The sequence below is a fragment of the Pectinophora gossypiella genome, chromosome 22, assembly GCF_024362695.1.
Source record: "Pectinophora gossypiella chromosome 22, ilPecGoss1.1, whole genome shotgun sequence".
In the NCBI taxonomy this organism is placed as follows: domain Eukaryota; kingdom Metazoa; phylum Arthropoda; class Insecta; order Lepidoptera; family Gelechiidae; genus Pectinophora; species Pectinophora gossypiella.
Genome location: NC_065425.1, coordinates 11,357,422 through 11,377,419, shown reverse-complemented (window position 1 = coordinate 11,377,419; position 19,998 = coordinate 11,357,422). Strand labels below are relative to the sequence as shown.

Sequence of the window (19,998 nt, the reverse complement as noted above, 5' to 3'; positions counted from 1 at the left end):
TGGGATAGCGGTTTTTCGGAGTTTTAATAATAAAAATATAGAATTTAATGATTAATTTAGAATCAGTAACATATTGTAAAATTGTATATAAATTTAACAGGATTTTATGTTTGTTTATAATAAAGAAATGTACCTAATACCGAAACATACCTACATACCTACTTGTACTGTTGTCCCAAATAAACGTATTATCTATCTATCTATCTATCTACATGAAAATCTTTAGAATAAAAATATTACGATTTTGTAAAACTTCCTATAAAAAGATGTACCCATCGTTTTGTCACTTCTTCTGTGTGTTATCCAATTTATTTAAGTATAATGTGAAATATACCAATATTATAGCTTAATTTATGTTCTCTTTTTTGCTCAAATACCTACTTAAATAAATGCAAAAGCATGGTGAAACCTTAGCGAAACGTTATGTGGACATATTTATGTCGAAATTTTGTGTTTGGTCAAGCATTTTACGTAAGCTTCATACGGTCTAAATAATTTAGAATTTTATGGTTTTGTAAATAGTGTGATAAAGCTAACACATCCTTTTACAATTCATACCACATAAATTACACTCAACAATTTGATTTTAAGAAAAAAAAACACGAAATATCACAATCCACAAAACAGCCGAAATCAGGAACGAAAAAATCAATCCGCAATGTAACATCGATTTTAAAAATTGAACTCAGCGAATGCAATTAAAAATTGAATAACTCAATATTCTTTTTAATTTTTAAGGTTTTTTATGAGGGGCAGATTATAGGTTTTTGGTAAAATATATTAATAATATTACTGGGTTGGTGTTAGGCCGTGGATTTTGCGGCACGGGTTTGCCGCGGCGCGGCGGGGTGGCAACTGACTTTTCTCCAAAGGGGAGGTCCTTACGGGAAATCTACCCGGTTTTGGGGAAATCGTTTGCTTGTTACCCAACTGTTTTGGGTATTGAAAATACTGACTGGAAACAAGTTCAAAATTAACCTAACGAAACGGCTTATGAACAAATGTCATTATAATTTGAAAGAATATTTTGAACATAAAAAATAATAAAATTTTGTAATTATTTAATAATAAGTATAATTTTCAATAATTTTCTTTTCAATGTAACATTTCTTTATTATTATTTTATGTATATTTGTACGCCTGCATGCAGGCCAAACACATCACAACATTGTTAGATATTTGAATTATTTTACCACCTTTTTTGTATTCTATGTGTTCTCGCAAATAAATCGATTTGATTTCATTTGAGTACTTACCTATAACGCTTTTTCTAGATGCGTTTGTATCTAAACTAGATGGTAATTTTTTATGTAATTTACACTATTACAGAGTAGTTCTCGTCAAATGGTAAGGAACATTTGTTAACCTTCCTATTCAATGCACAAAAAGTCAAGGAGCTGCACATAGATGAAAATTATAATAATGCGGTTAAAATTAATAGTACATTTCTTTACCTGTCTATTTACGAAGGATGGTCAATGATCTAGGTTTAGTCCTAATTCTTTAAAAAAAAACTAAATATCGATGTTAAAGTATAATAAAAGGTACTTTGTGATTAAACAAAAACATTTTCGATAATTGGTTAATGGGGTTTTGTTTTAAATATTAGCCTACACTACAATGTTACAATATACACATTCATAATTATTATTTAACTATAGGTACATGCAGCATTCAACATTCAGATTTAGATAACATCAACTTAGCATAATCTCACGGCTATATCGCAATGGGGTAGTGATAGATTCGTATGTAGTGTGTGTTCCGAGGATTAGAAATCAAACGACATGTGTCATAACCACGAGCTAGTTTATTACTGGCGGGCGCCGGTCGGCGCGCGCGCAGATATACACATCATTCCTCCTTCCTTAGTTACAAAACCTGTTAACAATAAATAATTACTAATTAATTAAGTAACTTATTATTAAAGAATTATCTAGCTTAAACATAACTAAAACAACCATGTTAAAACTTATAATTAATATTTTTAGTCCTAGGTCTCAGATTGTAAGGATGTGGAGGAAGAAGAGATGATTCCGGATTTAGATGCAGGTCATCGGGTTGACCGACTTCTACAACCTCATCCAATGGGACCGAGCGGGGTTGCTCAGTGCTGCTCGGTTCCACTTCCTCCTCCAACACTTCGTCTCCCACCGCCTCATGCCACATCTCATCAACTTGCTCATTATTTCTAACATCTGTTTCTAAGCTACGATCATGATGTGTGGTTGGTGACGATGTGTTGCCGGAAGAAATATCTCCCCCTAAATACTGCTCTGAACAAGCATAATGATCATTGTCTGTACTACGGCTTAACAATTGGTCTACATGTCGTTTTAGTTTTACAGTCTGATCTTGTAATAGTACATCATATAATCTATTTCCGAGCTTATTAACAATTTTTCCTTTATACCAACTTGCCTTTTTATTGTCAAAGCATTTAACCCACACATTCTGCCCCTCAAAAAACTGTCTTTTTTGTTTCATTTCACTATGTTCTAAATTATTTTTATTATCGACCCGAGTAGGTGGTTTAATCATATCTAAAATACTTCGCAACTGACGACCTAGCATCAGCTTCGCTGGTGATTCGCCGGTTGAACAATGAGGCGTATTACGATATTCAAACAGATAATCTTGTAATTTTTCGTTAATTTTACTGATACATGAGTTATTTGTCATTATTGATTTTATCATTTTTTTGCAATTACGAACAGAATTTTCGGCTTGGCCATTACTATTCGGATGATATATAGGTGAAGTCAAATAGTTAATACCATTGATTTTACAATACTCTAAAAACTCTTGGGATGCAATTTTTCGATCATTGTCAGATACAATCAGTCTTGGTAACCCGAACCTAGAAAATAAAGCCTTTAATTTTTTTATTAAATGTTTAGTTGTAACATTACCGTCCATATCTAAGCATTCGACCCATTTACTAAAAGAATCTACCACCACCAAGTACGACCTCTGGTTTATTGACATGTAGTCAATGTGAATTCGCTCCCACGGGCCGGCAGTACGCGGCCAGGGGGCGGGCGGGGCGCGGGGCGGGGCGCTCCGTAGCGCGCTGCACACACTGCACGCGGCTATCATTTGTTCAATTTGTTTATCTATTCCGGGCCACCACATGCGAGCGCGCGCTGCGCTTTTTGTCCTCACAATGCCTTGATGCGACTTGTGTAGTTCCGTTATTAACCTCCCTCTGTACACCTGTGGAATGATAACACGATGACCTCGTAGCAAACATCCGTTATCCAGTTCGATTTCATTTCTACATAAGTAGTAAGGTAAAATATCTAGGCATTTATTTTTTCTTGGCCATCCGTTTCTTACATACCTACATACGGTAGTTAACTCGTTATCTGACGACGTTGCGTCTCGAATAAGTTCGTACGTAATTGGCAGTGACGTCACCTGCAATGCATTGATACTGTGACTATGATTATAATTTACCTTCGGCTCAGCTACATCCGTCGATGTCACGGCGCGAGAAAAATAATCGGCTACCTGATTTTCTCTTCCTCTTGTATATATGATTTTATAATTATAACCTGACAAAAAAAATGCATACCTAACTAAGCGACCGGCGGTCATCGGTGAGATTCCGTTCTTTTTACCGAATATAGCAAGCAAGGGTCGGTGATCTGTTTTTAAAATGAAAGGATCCCGGCGACCATACAAGTATTGGTGAAATCTTTTGACACCAAAAATGATGGCTGTCGCTTCCTTCTGCAGCTGGCTATAATTTCGTTCACTGCTAGACAATGTTCTGGAGGCGAAAGCTAGCGGTCGTTCCATACCATCGGTACCTACCTGACTTAAGACCGCGCCGAGCCCGTCGGGGCTGGCGTCCACTGCGAGCACCAGCTGTGCGCTCGGGTCAAAGTGTGCCAGCACGCGCTCTGAAGTCAGCTCGTCCTTCGCTCGTTCGAACGCCGCCTGCTGTCGCTCTGTCCACTCCCATCGGGCGCCGGCGCGAAGCAACTCGTGAAGTGGATTCATTATGGACGACGCATTGGGTACAAAGTTACGGTAGTAATTGACCATACCTAAAAACCGTTTTAATTCCGTCACATTGGTAGGTTTCGGCGCTTTTTGTATTGATTCTATTTTGCTCGAACACTTGTGCAGACCATTTTTGTCTATAACATGCCCTAAATACGTGATTCTATCTTGAAATAAAGCACACTTATTTTTTTCCAATTTTAACCCTGCATTTTTAAATCGCTGAAAAACTTTTTCGAGCCGTTCAAGATGTACTTCTTTATTTGGGCCGGTTACGCATACATCGTCGAGAAAAACTGTCACCCCCTCTATGCCCACTAAAAGATTTTCAATCGCCCGTTGAAATATGGCTGGGGCGCTCGCCAGGCCAAACACCAGCCTTGTATACATGAACAAACCCTTGGTAGTATTAATGGTGGTTAGTTTCTGTGAATCTTTCGAAAGTAACAACTGATTGTATGCCTGACTGCAGTCTAGCTTCGAAAATTGTTGCCCTCCACTGAGTTTGACAAATACCTCCTCAATCCGCGGTAAAGGATATTTATCAACAATAATATCGTTATTAAGCGCTACTGAATAGTCCGCGCACACTCGGACACTGCCGTTCGGTTTTAATACGGGTACAATGGGTGCAGCGTAATCAGAGTGACTCACTGGTATTAAAATTCCTTTCGACACGAGTCGGTCTAATTCGGATTCTACCTTACTTTTAATTGCAAAAGGAATTGGCCTTGCTTTACAAAACTTAGGGGTTACATTTTCTTTTAACTGCAGTTTTACCTCCAACCCTTTATAACAGCCTAATCCGTCACTAAACAGGTCCTGATATTTGTACAATAAGCGTTCAATTTCCCCGGAATTTTTAGATGTACCTATTTTATTATTATTCATCACAAAAGAGATGCCAAATTTAGTCATAAAATCTCGCCCGAGAAGCGGTGCTCCGCCGTCTTTAATTACATAAAAAGATACATCTCTTTTCAAGTTCCCATAATTAACAGGCACTGTGAAGTAACCGACAGGCGATATTTTATGACCGTTATAAAAGCACATTTTCACGTTACAATTTGTAACGAGAGGGTACCGAGAAAAATGTTCAGCATGAAACTTATCTGAAACTACGCTAGTACTCGAACCAGAATCTAATTCCATATCAAATTTACAGTCAAAAATATATACTGATAATAAATTAGGATCTCCGTTCACACACCTTGAGCTTAACAGCTGGCATTCCTCGCAATCTTCATTGTCTTCTGGTTCATTCAGGCTAGGCGAGTCGCGTACCGATTGTGATTCAATATTATTCACCTTTAATTCGCACACTTTTTTAAGATGGCCTTTATTATTGCACTTGTTACACCGATAGTTCTTAAATCGACACTTTTCTGCCACGTGATTTTTAAGACCGCATACCGTGCAACATTTCTGATCGCCACGGCGCCTCTCGGCACCGCCGCCGCCCCCGCTGCGTCCAGCGCGGTTGGCATTCGTCTTGTATAACGGCTCTTCCTTTACGATGACTGCCGGAACGGAATCGCTAGCCCGTGCTTGCCTCGCACAGGCTGCCTGCTGAGCTATTTGTAACGCCTTTGCCAAGGTTAATGAAGAAATATCCTGTTCACAAAGTCGGTCACGTTCAGGCCCTGATCTGAAACCCAAAACGAACCGATCGCGTAATACCACCTCCAGCTCCGTCCCAAACTCGCAGTGCACCGCCAAACCACGTAACCTTGCCGCCCATTCTTCTGCGTTTTCGTTATCAAATTTTACCGCCTCGTAAAACCTGCTTCGATCTGCAAACGTAGACCTCTTCGGTGTAAAATGACTGTTGAGTTTTGTCACCAGCTCGTCGAATGTCGCCTCGTCGACTCTTTTTGGGTGCAGTAGATTACTGACTAATCGGTAAGAGTCGTCAGAAAAACTCGTCAACAATACTGCACTTTGTTTGTCGGCCTTGATGTCATTTAGCTTGATAAATAGCTTTAATCTCCCGTAGAAAACAGACCATTCTTGGTTTTTATAGTCGAATAATCCCAGCGATCCGATTATAGCACTCATTTTACCATTAACGTACGTATTTCGCGCGCGGGTAGGTATTGCCTCGTCGCCACTGATAGATTCGTATGTAGTGTGTGTTCCGAGGATTAGAAATCAAACGACATGTGTCATAACCACGAGCTAGTTTATTACTGGCGGGCGCCGGTCGGCGCGCGCGCAGATATACACATCATAGGTACATGCATCGGAAGATGAACTAAGTACCCACACCTCACCGAGCTTTCTCTAAGGGTCTAACCAGATTCAATAATCCAAAAAAGCAAAAATAAACAAACCGCCTGAAAAATAATTCACCAAAATACAACCAAAATGAAAAAGCTTTTTCGGGTGTTTCGCCCCAGTATGGCAACACAGTTTACGCCCTGCGTAGCCCCGCCTGCTACGCCACTACGTATTCTCGTAGGCATTACAGCGCTACGGCGTAGCGTGTTTTTATCACAATTCTGGAAAAATTTAACATACAATATTTGGATGGACATTTGAGAATATTTTAGTTGTATCTATGTATATACTATTCTAAAGCCATAATACCTAATATATGTGTTCTAAAGCGGTAATTAAGATAAGAGTCACTTTTAATATCATCATCTCCAGCATTATCCCGTTTTTCACAGGGTCCATTTTCCTAACCTGAAGATTTGACAGGTCCGGTTTTTTACAGACGCGACTCACATATCTCCGAAATGCAATTCTCGGAAATGTGGGTTTCCTCACGATGTTTTCTTTAACCGCTGAGCACGTGATAATCATTTATAAAATCATTAGTTTAGGGCTATGCTGGGATTCGAACCTGCGACTTCAAAGTGAGAGCGTTCTACCAGTTGGACTACTACAGTTATTTTTTTTATTTCAGGCGTACAATGAAATAAGAGTAGTAGGTGTAAAATAATCATTATGATAAAAGATTCGCCTACTATCATCATTTCCCTATAATTATTTCGTTTTTCACAGCGTCCATTTACCTAACCTATGACAGGTCCGGTTTTTCACGAATATCCACGTGCGGTCACGAGTACTAATACGTAGAAACTTTGAAACCATGTCTCATTAACTTTTTTGACAAATGAAAACGTAAGTCCCATTTAATGACAAATAAGATAGTGCGACAGGGTTCTAAAGTAGGTACATGATATTGATATTGCCCTTTTTACTGGTAAGGCAGAGAACTAATGAATATTCCCACTTTGGAAACATTCTCGTAAGTAAGTACACGTTAGTCTAACAGAAAGCTCGGTGAGGTGTGGGTACTTAGTTCATCTGGTAATGGATGTACCTCTGAGTACCCCAATTGGGATGTAGTCGTAAACCATAAACTCACTTTACGATTCATTTTACAGTGTTGTGTACGGTCACGAGCATTAATATGTATACACTTTGGTACCATGTCACATTAACTTTTTTGACAAATTGCACTGTAAGTCTCACTAAATGTCAAATGTGTTAGTGCGACAGAGTCCTAAAGTGGGTACATTATATTGCTCCTGACTGTACATCCATGATCTATCTTATTATTCCTTATTCAATGTCTAAACACCGGACAGGCTTAACACAACTACGCTCATCTTTCAGATTTGCGAACAGTTCCGGGGTCACCACAATTTCATATTTCTCAGGACTTTGTATAGTGTATACTGGGTGTTAGTTACACCGTAACGTATACTGAGGGGGATGATTCAGACCATGATTCTGAGTTGATATTAAGTGTAATTTCCTGTCGGAAAATTCATGAAAATTTTTGTGTTTTCTTAAATTATTTTCCATTTCATACTTTTGCGGCAGAAAGTTCCACTTGATATCAACTCAGAATCATGGCCTGAATCATCCCTCAAAGTTTTCGTTACGATGTAACTAACGCCCTGTATTAATAATAATAATAAAAACTTTATTTCGGACATTTGCACATCCATAATGGTTAGTAAGGGACTTATACTATGTTAGTAAGCACATATTAAATTAACATGACAAAACCTAGTGTGAGACATGGATGTCAATCCAATGCCTCACAATGGGACAGTCAATTCTGTCCGCCACCACGTATAAGAGACTGTTGGAGCTGATCTGGACCCGGTGCAGTGAAGAGGCAGTTTTTTCCTAATGATGGCATGAAAGTTTGTACTTGCCTGCGCAAACATGCCGGACGCACTGCAATATCTCGGCAGCCCCAACAGCATCCTAAACGCGTTATTATACTGTACGCGTAAGGCGTATTTAGGCGTAGGCGTATTGTAGGCGTAAGGGGTATTATATTTCGTCGCTTCATTCTTCAGATATAATATAAATCAATACAAGGTAGTCCCTTTAACCTACAGGCAACATCGCACCTTGTATTGGTTTATATTATATCTTCGAATGAAGCGACTCATATAATAATGATCGAACTTCACTTAGAAGTTCGTTTGATCTTCTATTATACAATACAGGATCGTAGTGACATCGTAACGAAAACTTTGAGGGATGATGCAGGTCATGATTCTGAGTCGATAACAAGTGAACATTTCCGTCGGAAAAGTCATCAAAAGGCATTATCCCGTTTTTCACAGGGTCCGCTTACCTAACCTAAAGATTTGACAGGTCCGGTTTTTACAGAAGCGACTGCCTGTCTAACCTTCCAACCCGTGAAGGGAAAACCAGCCTAATACAGGTTAGGTTAGGTTATTTCTCGTGATGAGCTACGAAAAGCAGCCATCAGTTGGAAAAACTTTAGGGAACAAAATATAATACTATTTTGATTTTGTATAATAATATAATGTCTTTAAGTACTTACTATATTTTATTGCACGCGTTGTGATATTTCCACGATGAAATACACAATAGAACTTGACGTATCATTATAATACACCTTATATTATATAATTTTAATGTATTGTGTACTAATTGATCAATAAATGCTATTCTATTCTATTCCATGATTTTGCAGTTAAACGTTGCGCAAAGAATAAAAAAAATAGAACCTAAATAATAGGTACTCAAATATCATGGGAAACTATCAAAATTTAAGAACACTCAACAGTAGCGACACCTGGTGGGAGAAATATAAAGTTTTTATCATTATTGCTACATAATGTAGCCCCTTCATTTTTTTTACATACATACGTAATCTCACGCCTATTTCCCACCGGGGTAAGCAGACTATGGAATCTTCTCTTGCTTCCTCCTAATTCATCAATCGTTTCATGCTCGCACGCCGGTTCAGAGTAGATCGTACACAATCGTCGTTTACTTTTTTTAAACATTTGAAAGTCCCACATTGCTTTCAAATCGCAGGGTATATGTACCACTAAGCGTCCCCTAGCAATTGAACGTGCATTATAATAATTGCCCTCGCCAGAGGGACACAATATTATACCTACTCGGTATTTTGCGCGCGTCATCGTTACAACCCTCATTATGTGTGGGGTATAGGGTCGTGTACTAGGTTCAAGATAAATTATGAAATTCTGATTACTAAATAAAGACACATCTAAAACTAACGAAAAACATTTTCTTTTTTCTATTAAACTTATTGGGTGAATTGCAAAAGTGAAAAAAAAACTTGTCTTGACTGAGAACGGTAGTGCAAAGTTCTGCTAAATGATTTTGAATATTTTTTCTGGGTAAAGTAAGTAGTCCTCTACCTTGGCAAAAAAAATCATTCAGTTTCAGCAACTGTAACACGCTGAAAAAAATTTTTAAAGTGTCATTTTATCATTTCGGTAGCTTGTCCGTAACCCATTTTCGCTTATAAAATGTCTTGCTCTACAATTATTTTCTATTATTGGGATTTAAATTGATAGAATTTCGTTAAATTATTAAATAATCTAACAACAAAAACTATTTCTGTCTGTTTACCTTCCTTCTCATACATTTGACAGGCAGTTAAATTTTGTCCGAAAAAAAGTTATCATTTCAGAGGACAGTAAGTTTTGGTAAAATAACTCCGTCAACATTGCGTCTATGACGCCTCCTTACCTGCAGACATCTCGCATTGGTTCGGCTCGACTGCTAGACGTGGACATACCCGTCACAGCGTGTAATGGTTTCCCGCAAAAAATAATAATTTATCATTTCGGTGATAGGGGGACAAAAAAAAATCAGTAAAAAATCATTTCGGTAGCCATTATAACTCGTGTTAGATTAGTTCAATTTATTTCATATTGATGTGTTAAATCGGCTGCAAGTACTGTTTTGTTTGAGAAGTGTCGATTTTTCGATAGTTATTTAAATTCACAGTTTATACAAAAATAACCTGTTTTTTATCATCTCGGTGTTATCATTCCGGTGGATTCGGTGGACTGAAATGCCAATAACAGTCCATGGGAATGATATGTAACACTGAAATGATAAAACCGTTAAGTTTTAGAGATCCGTGTGTTAAATTTTAGTTTAGAATTAAGTATTGTTTTAAGGGCCTTTTTAACAGTTCTGTGGAGCTATTTTATTTTTCCTCAAGCTGATCTCATGGTTTTCCAAAACCATTTTGGGTGATTGGAAAACGTCATAATTATAACCTTCTATCAAACTCCTCTTTCTGCTTTTCTCGGTAACCTTGAATACCCAGACTTATCCATTCTTTGGATTCTGGTGGCCACTGGCCTGGATAAAATAGTTTACACCAGTGTCTACCGATCGCACAGCGGTAACTCTGAGACAACCAGGTTATTCACCTACCTCAGTAGGACAGTGGAGTTGGCACGGCGGAGGTATCTCTCAGCGCAACTTGTTCTTCTCCGGGACTCCAACGCCCACCAGCAAGAGTGGTTGTTCCCATTTCAGAAGACCAACCATGCTGGCAAAGAGGCGCAGGTTTTTGCCATGTGTGGCAAAATCTCTCACATCTGGTGAATTGCGTTACAAAGGTACCTGACGTTGCCAACTATACCGCCAACTGCTTGGACCTTTTGCTGATAACTGGTCCGGACCGATATCAATCTCTATCAGTGACTTCCCCCTTGGGAACATCCGAACATTGTCTGGTGAGATATGTGTCTATCTATTCCCCACCTGATTATAGCCCCAGAGGATCGAGGCAAATATGGTGACACACGTTAGCAGACCGGGATGAGATGCGGCACTTCTTCGCATCCTATCCTTGGCGTGAGGTTTGCTTTTCTTCAGAAGACTCGACGAGCTGCGGAGATGCCATATTAGTTGTCAGGCAATGGAATACTCTATCCCATTTTCTGACATATCATCTGACGATAAGGCTCGCTCATGGTATATCGCGGAGTATGCTAGTGCAGAAGCTCTAATCAATCCGCATACCGGATGTGGGCTGAAGTTAGTACTCGCAAAGCTCCTAACATGCGGGCTCTGAAAAAATCCCTGAATACCGCTACAAAGTCTTGCAAGAAGACAATGCGCAGGGCACGTTTCGACCATATTGGCCAAATTGATGTCAAACTGACTGAGCTGGTAGTAAAACCTTTTAGCTGCTTGCCAAATCGGTCGAAGCAAACTTCTGCCGTCTAAAAATGCTTCGCACTCTAGACGTGAATACGGTCAGTAGTCCTGATGATATCCCAGCAATAGTACTGCGGAACTGTTGACCTGAATAGTCTCCTACTGACACGCCTCTACCTGCTCTCTCTGGGTTCAGGACAATTCCCGAAACCATGGAACCTTGCCAATGTACAGTGTATGCCCAAAAAAGGCACTCGTACCAACCCTGCTAACTACCGCCCCATCTTGGTAACCTCCTGAACAACCGCCTCCTGGCGTACCTTGAAGCCAACAATTTACTCAGAGATAGGTCAACTGATGTTCTTCTTGTGTATGCTACACGCTTATGGAGTGAGGCAATCTAGAATCAAGGCGAATGTAATTGGATAGATAGGTATAGATTGATTCGGGTAGTAGTTGATGAATGCTTGTCTGATCTACATGCTATTAATGCCGGAGTCCCTCAGGGATCTGTTCTCTCCGCCACGTTCTTTCTATCAATGATCTGCTGATTATGATCGGTATTTTTAGGCATGCAGACTATAGCACAGTGACGGAGAGATATATGTCCAATGCACGCGTAAGCACCAGAGATGATAGTGCCCTCAGAGAGGATCTTGTGAATCGTGTGAAACTGCCCCTTAAGTCCGTCTCAGACTGGGGTGATAACAAGTAGGTTGGACTCAACGCTTTCAAGACCCAGGCGTGTCTGTTCACCGCAAAACGGAGTCCCTTCCTCCTGACTGGGACTTTCCGGAGTGAATTACCAACCATCTCGAGCTCTTGGGTATGGATATAACTTCCAACTCGTTATAATCTAGGAGACTTCAAGACTATGGTGAATAGGCATTTGCTAGGTAAGTGTGATCCACCCTATACCACATCGTCATTTACCATCAGGTGAGATTGTGGTCCTACGTGAACCTATATTCTTTAAAAAAAATTGTAGGTAAGTAATAAAGAAGCAATGACAATAGTCACAAAAAAGACATATTGACAATAAACATCATCCCCCTAGCATTATCCCGATTTTTCACAGGGTCCGCTTACCTAACTTGAAGATTTGACAGGTCCAATATTTTACAGAAGCGACTGCCTGTCTCACCTTCCAACCCACGAAGGGGAAACCAGCCCAATACACATTAGGTCACTTACCTCCGAAAATGGAATTCTCGGGAATGTGGGTTTCCTCACGATGTTTTTCTTCACCGCTGAGCATGTGACAATCATTTCTGATCTAAACATGAATTTGAAAATAAATTCGACAATCACTGGTTTAGGCCTGTGCTGGATTCGAACCTGCGACCTCAAAGTGAGAGGCAAGCGTTCTACCAACTAGGCTACCACGGCTCCACATATTGACAACAACTAAATGCATTTTTTATTGCACGATGAAAGAAACGAACAACAATCTATTACAATTAGTAAATAGTATTACACTATTTTTTATTTAGCAAGTAATGAACTATTTATCTAAGAATGTATAAATCGATCTCCACCAACCCGCAGTGGAGCAGCGTGATGGAGTATGTTCCATACCCTAAGGTTAATTGGGAGTAGGCCATGGCCCAGCAGTGGGACATATATAGGCTATTTATGTATAAATCGAACTTCACATTGTACGGAACCCTAGCTAAGCAGCACAATTTTTCTTGACTGTATCATTTCGGTGGGTTAAATTCATTTCAGTGGACTCATTATCATTTCAGTGTACATTTATATCATTTCGGTGTACATTTATATCATTTCAGTGGGTACTTATCATTTCAGTGGACTCATAAAAATTCAATTTTAAATATCTCAGTAAGTGTCGATCGTATTTGATGCCCACTCACGCACATAATTTAAAATAGGTTAAAGTTTAATTTGTCGTCAAATATGTGAAGAAAAGTATTGAAATAAAAAATCTCACCGAAATGATAAAAAAATGAGACTTGTTGAAATTCACCCTATTTATGAATTTTAATCAAGAAAAACGTAATAATAAGTCCGACATTTTGTCACGTTTTTCTATGACGTCACAGAGTGCTTTTTCATACAAATTCCATAGTAATTTCGTGTTTTGACGTTTAGTAAAAAGTAACTGATTTGACTAGTTGGAAACTAGCCTATTCCATTTGATAACTTTATCTAGATCGTTGCATGTTTTTTTACCTATTTAAGATTGAATTTGTTTCTACTGTAATGAGTGAATGCAAAACTGTCTACATACATGTAGGAAAGTGAGAATAATATGGAAGGATAATGAATGGGGATTTGATTGTTTATGGTATGAATGGAGGATGGTTAATGAATGGGACGCAAGGCAGTTTTAAAAAATAAGAAAGACTAGGCTATGGTGGTATTTCAAGGTTAGAGAATAAGGGAAGAAGTGTTTTTTTTTTTTCGGAAAATTAGTTAAAATACAAGGAGTGAAGATGATTAAAATATCCCGTTTTATTTCAGTATCCCACATACATACATAAATAGCCGATAAACGTCCCACTGCTGGGCACAGGCCTCCCCTCAATCAACCAGAAGGGTATGGAGCAGATCCCACCACGCTGCTCCAGTGCGGAATGAATCCGTGCTTCGGAAGGCACGTTAAGCCGTTGGTCCCAGGCTACTAAAACGGTACAAATAACATCTCTGAGACATATGGACCTGTTTAATAAACATTTACAAATATAAAATACACCGTATATATTTAAGTCACGGCAAAAAACACATCGTATTATTATGGTATGTAAATAAATAATAGTATTTTATGCAACAGTTGTATAAGAAGGGTCAAAAAATGCGAGTGGCGTGAGTTGCGATGTGAGCCTTGGCGAACATCGCAATAAGAGACGCCACGAGCATTTTTTGACCTAGTTATACAACGTTGCATACAATACTTTTTCTACGACGACGTAATTTTAAATGAAACAAAAATTATACAAAGAAAAATTTTATTTATAAAAATGAAGATGTAAATTTTGAATGGTATTGTGTGATATGGTAATCAATAGTTCTTCATCCATTTTTCCTTTTTATTTTATACTTTTTAGTGTTTTGAAACGAAACACAAAAATTTTCCAATTTATTTTCCAACGCGCGGGAAAATGGCGGCAAATGTATACTTTTTTTTTATAGTATATCTATGGCACCAAACAAAGTAAAGGTGCCAGTTTCCAGGTCAAAAAAAAAAAACAACAACAATGCTTTTTTGGCGACATTATAGTACAGTTACACTTTGTAAACAATGCTTTTATAGGCCATAGAGCGTACACTTTTTCAAAGAGTTTAATTATGTATGTACTTATATTAGACTTTTTGGTTATTTAAATGCCAGATTAAAGTAGAGGAGTAGAAAATAGTATTTTATGCAACAGTTGTATAAGAAGGGTCAAAAAATGCGAGTGGCGTGAGTTGCGATGTGAGCCTTGGCGAACATCGCAATAAGAGACGCCACGAGCATTTTTTGACCTAGTTATACAACGTTGCATACAATACTTTTTCTACGACGACGTAATTTTAAATGAAACAAAAATTTTCCAATTTATTTTCCAACGCGCGGGAAAATGGCGGCAAATGTATACTTTTTTTTTATAGTATATCTATGGCACCAAACAAAGTAAAGGTGCCAGTTTCCAGGTCAAAAAAAAAAAAAAAACAACAACAATGCTTTTTTGGCGACATTATAGTACAGTTACACTTTGTAAACAATGCTTTTATAGGCCATAGAGCATACACTTTTTCAAAGAGTTTAATTATGTATGTACTTATATTAGACTTTTTGGTTATTTAAATGCCAGATTAAAGTAGAGGAGTAGAAAAATAAATAAATAAAATGATCAATACATAGCAATAGGGTAATTTCCAACTAGTCAAATCAGGTACTTTTTACTAAACGTCAAAAACACGAAACAATGGAATTTGTATGAAAAAGCAACCTGTGACGTCATAGAAATACGTGACAAAATGTCGCACATAATTTATTTATTTATTTATTAGGCACATCAACAGTACAAACACACAACAATTAATAAAACTTTCTTAAGGCTAGTACTAGTGTTTGCACCAATTACAGACGTGCATAACTTATGTAATTAACATGTATGTAGAATTTGTTTTAAAAAAATAAATAAAAAATTAACGGAATAACAAAAGCTATGAAAAGTTACAGCCAGGCAACACTACAACAACAAAAAAAAGAAGAATAGGTACAAGAAAAAAAAACTACTATTTTTTTTCTATTAAACCAGTTACACTAACGGTCATGACTAGATGATTGCACAATGAATTTCTTGAATTTAGGCAAACTGTTATGAATTATACATTACATCACATCAATTAATTCATACATTACATCACAATATTTTACATTTTTCTTTATTAAAATTCATAAATAAATAAGTTAAATAGAAATAAGAAACATTCTTTGTCACTTTTAGATCTGTCTTTATTTAGTAATGAGAATTTTATAATTTATCTTTAAATTGAAATTCAATTTTTTAAAAATAGAACACGTCTTGCTTTCTCTAAAGAAATAATGCTTCCCCTTTACTTTAAACAGCTTTTAAAAGGATCTAAATAATGGCAATGGTTGCACATCATAATGCCATAGGATCAGTCCCCTACGCCTCGAACTGCCCCTTACAGAACAACTTGAGCAATCGCATCTCGATATAATTTGCCGTGACGAATTCCCCAGGCGCTAGCAAGTATAGCTGTAGGGACTTTGGGGAGCGATTATTCGTATTTTATTTTATAGCTTTTTGTAAAAAACAATTTAATAAAAGCAACACTCTCAACTTACACAACGCGTTCAAGTCCTTAGCTTCCCGGAGATCTCGTAGGTAAGATGCTTCATAGCGCTTCGGTTGATTGGGGAGAGGCCTGTACCCAGCAGTGGGACGTACCTTCTTCTTCTATCGTGTGGGTTGTTAGGTGGATTACCAACCCCATCAACCCTGGTGACAGGGTTACTATTGAGCCGCTAAAGGCCCCTGACATGGCTCATGTAACGATTACTCACTACATCAGTAAATAGTAACTAGGACCAGCGGCTTAACGTAACGTAACGATTTTCGTGATATGTCCCCACTGGGAATCGAACCCGGGACCTCCGGATCGTGAGCCCAATGCTCAACCAGCTCACCACACCATGTTGGTCTAACAGAAAGTTTGAAATCAATGGATGTACCTCTGACTATCCCAATTGGGAACAACTCTCTCCTTGGAGGAAAGAATTTATCCTTTCTTCGCGCTCACTTCCTCGTAGCGCCATCTATGTCTCCTTCAATGGAAACAATTTTAATTGGCCACAGGTGAATGAACTTCCTATGAAACCAATCGCCGTAACAGTTTTTATAAATGATAACAGATGGCGCTTTGTTTAAAAAAACTATTTTCAAAATAGTGACGTCCTTCACACGTATTAATTAAGTAATAAAATAACGTTATTTTTGTGCAGTCTGATTTCAATCTTTCAGTACACTAAATTGACGTGAACTAATTTCAATAATAAAAAATATATATTTATTTATTACTTATTATAATGTTCTTTTCGGTTAATTTGAATAGTTATATCAAGGTACACCAACGAAAAGGTAATGTGATTCATACACCATTTATTTTCTCTTTATTATAATTATAAAATTTATAAATGTGATAAGTTTGTTGACTAATAACAAACAAATTATCAAAACATTATACCTATCTAATAGTCGCGTAATATCGCCAGCTGTGGCCATTGGCCACGGGTCATCGGGTTATGAGTCATTGTAACGGTTGACGCACATTTCTTGTACCAACTTGTCTATTGGTATTTACGTCTCATTTAAATAATATTAGTTATTTTTAATATTGGTAGGTTATGAATTTCCCTTTTGTTTATAAATTCAAGAATACGGTGCCATTTTTGGACTAACCCATGTTATTGACTGTTCTTACACAGTGACAAGCCTTGCTTTGCGATTCATTATGTTTTCATGATCTATAATTATTACACTATTCTTATTAAGAGTTTATTAGCACTATGATAAAACCTGAAATTTTTCTATAGTTTTTGGTTTTTTTGTTGACACTATTGTTATATTTATTTCGGCTGGCACTGCTTGGTCGGACAAAAAGACACTATTTGGCTCGATTAAAGAGCAAGTTTACCCAGTTTAATATTTACGACAAGGTAGTGTTGAATGTGGAGCCCATCACAATACAGTTGGACTATGCCGTCAGTCAAGTCAACAATAAGACGTTGAAGGGAGCATCTCAGATCTAATTTTAGAATAGCGCCGAACACAGCAGCTTTGTTTCTTCGCCACATTACTGCATGTTTTACACATACCAAGAAATTTTATACGATGACATACTTCTTGATTCACTAGCAGATGGCTAAGTTGATTGTTTTAATAGTAGGTACCTACCTATAGTATATAAGTATTATGAAAAATACTCAAGTAGGTAATTTGCACAATCCTTATGGTTTTAAAGTTTATATTGCTAAGTAGTGTCTAGTGGTAAAATAGGACATTTAGATAATGGGACACAATTGGCTACTTTTTTGTTAACATTTTTGTGTTATAGAGATAAATGGAATATCTTTAGTAGTAGTGCCTTTGTATATGTATATATCGAGGAGCTCGGTGGCGCAGCGGAATAACGCGCTCGGTCTGCGTTTGTTGAAGCTAAGCAACTTTCGCAAAGGCCGGTCATAGGATGGGTGACCACAAAAAAAAAAGGAAAAGAAAAAAAAGTTTTTATCTCGAGCTCCTCCGTGCTTCGGAAGGCACGTTAAGCCGTTGGTCCCGCTGCATTAGCAGCCGTTAATAACCATCAATCCGCACTGGGCCCGCGTGATGGTTTAAGGCCCGATCTCCCTATCCATCCATAGGGAAGGCCCGTGCCCCAGCAGTGGGGACTATAATGGGCTGATGATGATGATATGTATATAAAGTCTCACTATCATCAATATTATGCCCTCCGAATTACAAACATGAAGCATAAAGTAGATTAAATAAACATGAAGGAGAAAAAATATAATTGGAAACATACCCTTGCACTTTTCGCTACCGCATACCTACTTTTTAAAGTTGAAGATAAGTATTCTTTTGACATTGCAAGGCACATGGCCAAGGCTGGATGATACCCGTACTTAAATGAGTATTTAATGGTGCATTAGTTAAACAATATAAATGAAGGCTACAAGATTTCGGGCTCTAAAAACATATAAAAAAAAACTAAAGGTCATATCTTTTAAAGGAATACAATCAAGTCTAAAAAGAGTCAAAAGCTGTAACGTTACCGTTTGGCACTTATCTGACATCTAAATGGGATGTAACAAGACAATCTTGTACTTATAAAGAAACTAATGACGCTTAATTACAACACTGACAAATTGAACCTATGAGGCATTCAAATGTTGGCTCGTATGGCGTGCATAATAATTATTATAATCGACGTGTGTGATGTTGGTATTGTCTGCAATAACAATTATAATGAACTAAATAAAAATCAGGAGGTTATATCCGATTAGTTTATTCTTTAATCTTTAAATATCGATTATTAGTCTAGTTTTGAAAAAAAAAGACACTGTGGTCTCCTCCAACTTTGTTGCAGGTTTTGCCTTAGATATTCACTTGGCCGGCCAAATGAAGAACTCTTAGGGAGTTAAGGCTCTGGATACTGAGAGCTACCACCTAGTACGGAACGATCTTATCTTGGTAACGTGCAAGAGCCCTCACATGTCTATTCCTTAACCCAGTCGTAATTCTTTGTATAAAAGAGTGAGTCCCTTGCATCTAGGAGAGCCCATTGTTCAGTAATGGAAAGTTCGTAAGCTGTTAATGTATATCCATCCACACAGATACTAAAGGCCGGTGTGTAATAGAATCAGGGCTGGACAATGGTGACCAGTTGATTGATTATATAGGTCTTATGGACGCAAGTGTTGCGCGAGTTCGATTCCTTGTTGGTACTTGGAATTATTATTATTATTTATTTATTTATTAAGGTACATAAAACATTACAGAATGGCCCAATGCGCTGTTTGACGAGAAAACAATATACAAACTAATACAACAAAAATAAACATTGAATGAAAAAAAAAGAAACAAAAAGAAAAATAAGACTATAAATAACATGAAAAACAGTAAAGGAAATTACAACTTCAAAATTGCTTTAGAAAAGATAGAAAACAAACAGTAGTATGTGTTGAAATAATTTCTTGTATTGTACCAAATCTCTTGTTCTTGAACAGAGTCACGAGTAAGCCAGAAGATTTGCAGACGTTTTTGACACGAAGCCCACAAAAACATACTGACATATATTTATCACAAACCAACGGATGATATTTGATTTCATTGAGCTTTTTTTATTATTATCATTTACTCTACACTATAGCTGTCGCAAATGAATAATCAAGAAGTCAACGGTTCTAATCATTCTCAAAGACCACGTGTTTTTTTCAAAATTTGACCCGCCCTTTATATTTTAACGTACGTAGTATATACTTATAAGTCTCCAGGTAGTAGGTACCTACTCTCCTAT

The 19,998-nt window shown here is 37.6% G+C and overlaps 1 protein-coding gene across 2 annotated transcripts; it reads right to left on the bottom strand.

Moving 5' to 3' along the window:
• Nucleotides 1-1,792: 1,792 nt before the first annotated feature.
• Nucleotides 1,793-6,185, bottom strand: LOC126376992 (uncharacterized protein K02A2.6-like). Of its 2 annotated transcripts, none has more exons than XM_050024561.1 (2): nucleotides 3,820-6,185; nucleotides 1,793-3,420 (listed from the first exon to the last, which is right to left on the bottom strand). In XM_050024561.1, exons 1-2 carry the CDS (start codon nucleotides 6,067-6,069, stop codon nucleotides 1,966-1,968), a joined length of 3,705 nt encoding a protein of 1,234 aa, XP_049880518.1. In that variant the 5' UTR covers nucleotides 6,070-6,185; the 3' UTR covers nucleotides 1,793-1,965. The 2 variants fall into 2 exon arrangements, with proteins under 2 accessions (XP_049880518.1, XP_049880519.1); XM_050024562.1 differs by having other exon boundaries at nucleotides 1,793-1,881; nucleotides 5,222-6,185.
• Between the last annotated feature and the right edge of the window lie 13,813 nt (nucleotides 6,186-19,998).